General features: G+C 32.4%; 1 protein-coding gene across 1 annotated transcript in view; it reads right to left on the reverse strand.

The window, feature by feature from the left end:
- Positions 1-9,098: 9,098 nt before the first annotated feature.
- Positions 9,099-10,200, reverse strand: part of LOC119835837 — a 9,677-nt gene continuing 8,575 nt past the window's right edge. The window contains exons 7-9 of the mRNA XM_038360872.1: positions 9,824-9,991; positions 9,420-9,562; positions 9,099-9,187 (exon numbers count right to left, since the gene is read on the reverse strand). Coding sequence (XP_038216800.1) covers positions 9,099-9,187; positions 9,420-9,562; positions 9,824-9,991 — 400 coding nt within the window. The remainder of the gene's footprint in view (positions 9,188-9,419; positions 9,563-9,823; positions 9,992-10,200) is intronic.

Here is a 10,200-nt window from a genome sequence, read left to right on the forward strand (position 1 = left end):
TAAATGTTATTTGCAGTTAACAATTTTCTTTTTTCTTTATTACAATATTTATGGCAAGACTAGGTATAATAAATTCTACTATGAATATACCTTAAAAGTAATCAAACAAACTTCGGAATTCCGAAACTAACAAAAAGGCACTTTTATGGTTAATTATGTTATTATTTTAACTTTTGTAGTTAAAACAAAAATACAATTTTGACTTCAACTTTGAACATTGAATCTAAATCGTCAATGATCCTAAATATTTAATATATTTAATTTTTAGTTTTATAGCATTGAAATGCTTTATAAATGATTTTGAATGAATAGAAAAAAATTGATCCCGAGGCGGGATACGAACCCGCGTTTTTTGCCCAACCGTAACAATCCCGCCTCGAGATCAAATCTTTTCTATTTCAAAATTTATCATTTAATATATCCAAAATATTAATAAATCCTCAAGACTTTGAGCAACCATTCTCCTACCTCGTTCCTGTGGATGTTCTTATGGTGCTCCACCACGTATATTATCAAGCACACCAGAATAACAATGTTGATCAAATGAAACACGTAACCCTTCAACACCAATGTCATTAACAGCAGAGCTGACATCCTAAGGATATCCGTCTCGTAGTTAAATGGTACGCCCGCTGAATTCTGGTCCTGATAAGAAATAAAATCATAATTAGTGTTATTTCATACGTCAGCTATGAAGGAAGTCCTTGCCATAATCGTCGTCAGTCTTTTTTAAGCCCGGCGCAAAATAGGGGTATGAGTTTGACGTCGATGTGTCTATATGTGGAATCGTAGCACGCAAACGATTGGACCGATTTCGATACGGTTCTTTTTATTGGAAACACTTTTCGTATGTGCCGCGCTTCTTTTCAATTCTTAGCGCGTTTGATGAAAATCTTGCAAACATGGCGGCTGGCTCAAAATGTCTAATAAGATTTTTTCACAACACCCTTAATAAGGATATCAAAACGAAAGCTTGACACGTAATGGCCGACAACACAAACAATTTTATTCACATTCAAATCTTTATTCATGTACCTGTGTATTTACTTTTATAATTGAACGTTTTCGTATGTTAATTTTTTATAATTACCAGCTGATTCTTCAAAGTGGTATAATCCATACCGAAGTGGGTAGCAAAAGTGAGATCTACCACCAGCACCGCTACCGACACACCCACGTAAATGTATGTCGTCACACTTATGTATCGTGAACTGTCTTCGCCTATCGCTGCTGTAATGTAAACTTATAGCTTGGTTGATTCATTAAAATCTTAAAGTGCCTTAAACATTCGACAAATGTCACATATATCTTACTTCTATTCTATATTATATTTTGGCTTGTCGGTGTTATATCTACTTTATAACACCGACAAGCCAAAATAAAAGAAACTATACGTCATAAGTAACAAGATCTCAAACTCGTAAAATAATTTAATCACCAATTCAGGCTTTTTAAGTTTAGTTTGTTTAACTACATATATAAGTCCTATAAAATTCCTTAAAAAGTCACATCTGTTAATCATCAATCATTCTGTGGTCGTGGTGGCATTTATATTATTTAATTACGTATTACTGTGCCAGCAGCTTATTTCTGAAATGAAGGATGTCGTCAATATCCAGGTTTTCACTTCTAATAGCTTGCAAGCATATATAACAATAAAATTCAGAAAGATAGCATTAAAACAGACAAAGAATTGAAGTAGTCAACAGAGGCAATTCAAAATCTTTAGTAAATTTTTCGCTATTTCAAAGATACGTTGGTCTCACTCATATAACCTATAATATATATCAGTTGTAAAAATTGCCTTAGCCGATTTTAACTTGCAGTTATTGAATTTTTTTTTATTATGATCGCTATGTAAATCGCTGTTACAAATGAATAATTTACAAACCACATTTCAGATAAGTAGATTTACTATCAATTAATGGTATACCGTTGAATAACATAGCTAAAGCAAACATCCGTTTGTAATTATCCTTCGATTTCAATTATGGCAGTGTGTATTGATGCGTATCTGTTAGCCCGGTGGTTGAATACGAGCGAGCAAACGAAATATTATACCGAGTAATTAAAACTATGCTACGTATAAGACTTTGAATATTTTTTACAAAGATCAAGTTTGAAAATTGACACGGATGGTAATGATTTTAGTCACAAGTTATAAAACATAAATTCACACCTATGTAACCCGCGGCGTCACTCGCATGGTCCCAGGTTCCATAAAAAACGGTAAAAAGTAGCCTATGTGCTAATCCAGACAATAATCTATCTCTGTAGCAAATTTCATAGAGATACGATGAGCAAATTTCGCATGAAAGAGAAACAATCATCACAACTTTCGCGTTCATAATATTAGTAAGATACCTACACATAATATATACGATTTCTAACTAAAACTTACCCGACATCAAAGCGGCCGCTGATATAAGGTTGACGACAGCAAAACTTAAAGTTATTGAAGTGAGTACGAACACTGAGTAGGACCTCGTAAGGTTTTCAGGCGCAGGTGAGTTTTGGCAGGCATCATCTAAAAAAAATGCTCTAAGCTCACACATTTATTTATTCAATAAGACTTCTTAACATACATTTACCATCGGTTCGGAAAACAGTCTACAAAGAATAGCAGACAAGAAACTCGGTAGTTTAAATTATTAAAATATAATCAATAAAAAATATACATATAATTTCTTACCCTGAATGTACACCCTGTACAAGGTCGTTAAAAAATAATCACTTCCCGATGCTGAAGAAATTGATCCTGCCTCGCAATCATATCGGTATATTAGCGCTATTATGCATAATATTATGGTAAATATTGATACTAACTGAAACAAAAATGATAAAGTTCTATAAAAATCATTCTAATAATGTAAACGAGATGTAAGTAGGTATTAAATATAGAGGATTTTGTGATAGTTCAACATCCTTAAACACAGAATACCATCTTACATATTGTAAGAATAACATAAGTTAGGTACATATTTTTTCATACAAATCTTATCAATTTTCTATTTATCCTGTTACTTAGCCGAATTAATAATATAGATTATTAGCTGACCCGGCAAACGCTGTTCTGCCTTAGGTACTCTTATCCTTTAGGGGTATGAAAAATAAATGTTGGCCGATTCTCACACATACCTAATATGCACACAAAATTTCATAGGAATCGGTCCAGCCGTTTCGGAGGAGTTTGACAACGAAAACTGTGACACGAGAATTTTATATATTAGATAATGGTGAAATAATTTTCAACTTCACACCAGCAGTCACGGAGCTTATTACGTTCAAGCAAATATTTTATACAAATCGTTCAAATAAAAAACACAAATTTTAATCATCAATACAACAACCCATCTAATTTTTCGCCGTGCCAACTTTGCTTAACCTCGTTATTTCACTATTTGTTATAGCGGCGACAGAAATATATCATATCAAAAATTTTAACTATCACGATTAATTAGATATCGCCAGGACAGATGGACAGACAGTAAAGTCTTGTCAATAGGGTCCCTAAAAACACGAAGCAAAACATATTAAAATATTTATCAATTCGTTTATAGCATAGCAGTTATATTATATACAGATATAATTATATCGTCCGCTACGCAATGGATGATGACGTCACCGCTATCTGTTCCTCAATAAATATTCAAGTCAAGGTTGTTTTGAAGGATAAATCGATGGTCACTATATATGAACTGTTGTGATTTATTATCAATTGTATATTATATAGGTTATGTATGAAATAATAACAATATTGTGTAATATACATTGCTCCATCATACACACGTTATTCCAGCTTGATTGTCGCCAGGGTTGATCAAGCATAATCTACGGGTAAATAATATAAAGCTGAAGAGTTTGTTTGTTTTGACACGCTGATCTCAGAACCAATGGACGGATTCGAAAAATTCTTTGTTGGATGTTCGATAGAAACGTGATCTCTTGGTGATATAAAGTACTCGGATATATATACTTTTACCAATGGGTTTACGACTGCTATATCTACTCTAATATTATAAAGAGGAAGAATTAGATTTTTTGTTTTTTTGTAATGGGTAAACTCAAAAACTACTGGACCTATTTAAAAACCGAGTTTCACCGTTAGAAGCTTGCAACCTCGCCCAGTGATATAGGCTATATATGTACCACTGGCGGAGCCGAGGCGAACTGCTAGTCTAAGATAAACATACAGCTTTCTAATGGTACCTAAATGTTTTTTAAATAGAAAACGCTTACTGTATGGTAAATATAATAGTTCACAAATACACGAGAGTTTTTGTTTGTTTATGTCTATTTAGATTGTAAAATACGTTTCGTTTGCTGAATATTCTGGTATATAATGAAATTTTGTACTAAAGATGTCTATCGAACGAGCGATTCGAGCGTGGATACCGGAAATTTCATAAGTAATGCAAATGCTAGCTAATAAAATATTGTCTACTTCATAAATAACAATGTTGATTACGTTGTCTTCTCTAACAATTGTAGTAGTGAAGTCCCGTGTTCCCTAGTGGGGTATGGGGCAGATGATGAACATCTGTTTCACTGATCGATTTTCTTTACGGACAAGTAGGTGATCAGCCTTCTGTGTCCTGCCAGACCGAGACATTTTTTTTTTGTGCGTCCCCACCGGGATTTGAACCCAGGACCCCTCGGTTCTACGCTCACGCCTTAACTACCAATTGTGGTACCATATAATTGTTTCCTTAACATATTTAACGATTACTCAGAGAAAAAAGTATAAAATACTAGTAGTATTGTACTGTATTGCGTAGTACAAAATGTTTAAAATTATTATATGTAAAAAACTCATTAATAAGTATTAGTAGGTGTATTTTCTTTTTCACATTATGACTTTATTTGCAGAAAAGCATTATTTTTCTTGATACTCAAATAGTTAGAGAATTCTTCTAACTGTATACGTGTCAATCTATAAATATTCAGGAAGTGATTTAATTAATACTAATCAGAATTTCTCTTATCTAATCAAATTGAGTAGGTACGTTTAATCACTATCAATTCGCATAGCTAAAATATTTCACAAGAAACAAAGTTCATTTCAAAGTAATTATTTTTTACGCTTCAATTTTTAAATATATTGCTTTATTATTGAACGACCGTTGACTACAAGTAGTATACCAGCGGTCTATCCCAGCTTCTTCCTTTGTATATATAATATAGCCCATAACATTCAGGGAAACATATGTATCTAACCAGTCGAGTTGTTATTGAATTTAAGCGCATTCAAACAATCAAATAAACATATCTCGTCTTATATTAGTATAACAGTAGATCATCTCGAATGTTGTGTGAACTATAAGACCTAATTATTGATCAGAAGATTGCAAATGATAAGGCTCTTTTTCAACATACAAGGGTTGTTTATAGTAGAATCTATATTTATTTCGCATTACAAATTGTTCTTCGATTACCAGTAGGTAATCAGCTTCCTAGTTATATTTGGCTCATAGCTGTCATAATTTTCAAATGGGTACACATTTATTATATTTCGCAGAAGCATCATAAACCTTATCAAATTTTAATATCTACGCAACAGCAATACATAACTAACATAATTCCAATTTCCACACATAAATGACAGTGCTTTGTAATTCAATTTTACAAGCCTATATCAGTTTTAGTGTAAGTCGTTACAACTCGTCTATCTTTAAATACGCTTTACAGGTACATAATAAGTTATTATTACAAACGACGATCGATATTGCAGTATTATTTATTGGTATCATGTCACATTAAATACGAATTCATAATTATACCAGCCTATTTGTTCTATGGTTGTTCGATCTTAAAATTAGGTATATTAACTCTACACTATAAGTAAAATAGACACTATACAATTGAAACTTTCGTCGTCACTAGCCGCACTTCACAATATACATTAGTTATTGGAGGATAAATATGTATGAAAATATTTTTTACATAAACGGCCACCGATATACCGGGGAGGTACCACTGCAGATTCTAAAATGGGACCATACGACAACAATTTCAATTCACCACAAATAAAACAGTTGAGAACCTCCTTAATTTTTGGGAATGTTCATTGAAAATGAGAAATATCCAGAAATACTTACAATACTGATACTGCCGGACAGAGCAGCCGCGAGACTTAGTTCGGGAGCGATTTTCTTTTTATTCATTTTATATCCCTCGTAGCAAACACGTCATTCCACAATGCCGCCGGCTGTGAAGGGCCCTATCGGTGCTAATCGCTGCTCGATAATTATTATCGTTATTATAAACAATATTATCAAACGCGATATTTGCGTATCGATCGATGTAGAAAGGATAATGGACGTATTTATTATTTAAGGATTTGATCATTTGGTGTACAAACAATAACGTTCTGGCTTTTCTCATTGAATAGTTTTGTGGTTAATTAATAGCTCATTTAAAACTGAGGTTTTTATTAAGCACGATATTTTTTTAAATCTCGACTATTTGTTAGCGATCTGATTACAAATATTTTGTACACAGCCTCACTTCAGGATCACGTAAGGTGAAAGAATTTTTGATATCGGTCCTGAAGTTTATAAAATTAACGCGTTCAAACAAACAACCTCCTCAATTTTATGTTATTTAGCTTATAGATTAATATAGATTACTCCATAAATAAGAAGATATATAGTTAATTATCTTTCAAACGCAACTTGTCTCGTACTATCGATTCTATATTACAATAACAACATCCGAAACGTATAGTTCTTAAGCCTTTAAACGCTGATCGATAAATGAAAAATTAAAACCTTTTTCCGTACAGCACAATTCTACCTCATTTCTTAAAACTTCAAACAACCTGTTAAACTTCATTTCCTTGTCAGATTTAAAATAACCAAGCATGTCTTACAAATTCCGATAAACGATACCGAATAATTGAACAAACCAAAACATCATGTTATGCCCCAAACAGAGGCTCTCCTCACTGGGTTACTAGCGTGCGCTTGGTTGTGGCGCATCGGCAGCTCCATCTATGCGATATACTCTATCTCCAGCGCAGTGAGTCCAAAATGCTTCGGCACGAAGTTCAAAATATTCCTGTCTGCATTTCAAATGTTCGTAACGATTATTATGAACCTGATCCCATTGTCAGACTTCCCTCGAATCAGTTTGATCAACAGGATAATTAGCATTCCTTCTCAAGCGTACACATTATACTATGCGAATGCATACGTTGCACCTATACTCGATAGCCGGAGAGTTACGATCTTCCTATACGTGATCACATTCATATGTATTGTGGAAACAGTGTATAAAATAAACATGGACTGGAGCAGAATTGAATAGAAAAACGTGAAAATTTATGCAAAATCAAACTAACTTGGTATGACGCGAACAATTGATAACGCTTACAATAAATAAAAACTGTAATTAAGTAAAGTGCATCAATAAAAAATTTATATTGAACATGTCTGAATAATGTTATTCTGTATTAATCTATTAATATTCCCACAGTATTACGAAACGTTTAAAACTATAATAGTCAACGTGGATTGACTTTATGTGGATAAAGACCCACGTTTAATATGCGTTTGCTACGGATCGTAGAACTTTAGAGAGTGCAGCTACAATGTATAGCTACGGAACGTAGTATAGCCTTCATACAATTTAGGGTTCTTTAACTAATCATACTTAATTTTTACTAGTACTGATTTATAACAAGTTATCTGAGAGTATATTTTATTCAGATGTGGATGTAAAATTCTCTGAATGTATTTATGTATATAAATAATATGGCTGCATTAATTTTAGTTATTATAGATATTACATTGAAATAAAAACAAAAATTCATATTATATAGCATTTATTATAAAAGTCGCAATCAATCCATACAATCACTAGAATAATATAACAATGACATTATGTGTGTTAATGTTTATAAACGTTATATGTACAATTGTGTGTGTTAATGATCATTCTTACAAATTAGTTTCCATGTGTTTTTCTAAAAATGGTCGACGAAAATATTAAATAAATATAAGTAAGTAATATATGCATATAGAGACAGGATGGAAATCGTGTATGAATATAGAATATACATTAATAAATAAATTAAATTAAATTAAACACTAAAAAATTACATAAAACATGCTTATGAATCTAATTTGTAACACTTATTTACACAACTCAGCAAATTCTTTTCTTAATTTAATATATAATTATACAATTAATAAGCATAATACTAATTATAGATCTAGACAACTCTATATAATGCAAACAATTTTTAATTTATACACACATAACAAAAAAACAATTCAAAAGTTAACTTCTTTTTATACAAACAAAAAAGAAGCAACAAAAATACTAAAATACAGACACTAAATGTTTAATTTGTTTCCAAATTATTTACAAATAGGTCCTGCATTAAACGTCTTAATAATAACCAAAATATAAACTTAATAATTAATTATCTATCGTAAACAAACACTATACATTATTAGTTTCACTTTTAATTTTCTCTTTTTTACTGTTTAGACCAGACAAAAAAGTTATAACAAAAAAAGAATTCATAATCTTTGGTATCATAAAATGCATAGCGCTGACGACTGCTGCTCGGCCTCCGTCCCCTGGTAAATATTATTTAATTATTGCTTGCTGAACTAGTATAAAACGTCTGTATGTGTCAGTTGATCTGGAAAGCACGAGTAGAAAAGCATTGCAAAATGGATGTTAACATTAAGGAGTTAAATTCATAGTTATAGGATCGGGTCATTAATACGAAATATAGCGAAGATTGAATGCAGATTAAAGACTATTTAAGTATGTCATATCATGTGCAAAACTCAGAAAATCGTCCTTAAGCGACAACGTATATGCTAAAGATAGTCTTAATCTTTGAAATATTTCATACCTAAGAGCCAAAAGTATAACACACAGACAATGCTTCGCTATTAATTTTTTGTTAAGATTCTTAGAAGGCTTAATTTCAAGGTTCACATCTCGAAGAAGAATGCAATATAAAGCTTAGTTCTCATAAAATAATGACAAAGTAGCCACAAATACACTATTACTCTACATTTTATGAACTACAAGGGGATATTTAGGGATTAATGATGATACATTAACGAATAATGACACTAACGTTTAAAGGAAGGCGTCGGTTCTGGATCTTTTGGATTCTTCTTCTGCGTTAATGATGTGAGACTCGACAGTGAGCTCAGGATAGCTGAAATGAAAACATACATACAATGTAGTTAAAGAAAAAAATCATAAGAATGGTTTAACTAATCTTCCATTTGGAAACAATAGAAATAAACATATTTAAACTGTTATATTTTGGAAAGAACGCAAATACAAATCAACAACCAAACTTTATTTATCGGTGTACGAGCCAGACAAACATACTAAACAGCCATCCTTACGAACTCACGTATATTATTATGTTTGGATAGTCGTACCTGCTTTCCTCTTCTTTATTAGTGAATTCTCTTTTAATGGTAGAGGAGGCACTTCATCAGCGTCACTCTGACTCGACTGGACCGTCACTGGGATATACGTCCAGGGTAACTGTGCTGGCAACTCCACGTTTGCCACTTGCCGACTGGAATAATGATATATATACGATGTCAGCTGTCAGTTTGTGTAGATCAATAACTTCAAATCTATCCAGATTACAGATACAAATATTGTCTAGAATTATCCTAAGATCATTGATTTTTGGATAATTCTTGACAATATATCTTGAAGAAACATATTCCTTTTTTGATGTATCATCATTACATCCAACTACAAATGTGCACTTCTCCAGTGGATGTTATAAAACAATGGCTCCTTGTTTCCCATATTTTTCCTTTTTGCTTACCTGGTACTCTGTTGTGGTTCAGCATCTGCTTGATCAGTGTTCTTAGACACTTGGGACTGATCATTATTGCGAGTGACATTGCGTTCATCAGGCATTTGCTGCTCCACACGAACGTCCGATGGCATGGTGTACACACCATTCGTATAATATGCATTTTTCTTCGGCTCACTGGAATACGATATTTGATTTATAAGATTCTCTTTAAAGATGTATGAGGTAGAAATAATGTAGTGTGTGCAATAATATCCTAATATTTAAAGTACCATTACTTGTGTTTAATTCGCGTAGTTTAAAAACACAGCTTATAGACTACAGGCCCATATAGAAAAAATTACGGGTCATTTGAACCACCAGGTGACCTATCTAGAACGATATAA

This window comes from Zerene cesonia, chromosome Z, assembly GCF_012273895.1.
Source record: "Zerene cesonia ecotype Mississippi chromosome Z, Zerene_cesonia_1.1, whole genome shotgun sequence".
NCBI lineage: Eukaryota > Metazoa > Arthropoda > Insecta > Lepidoptera > Pieridae > Zerene > Zerene cesonia.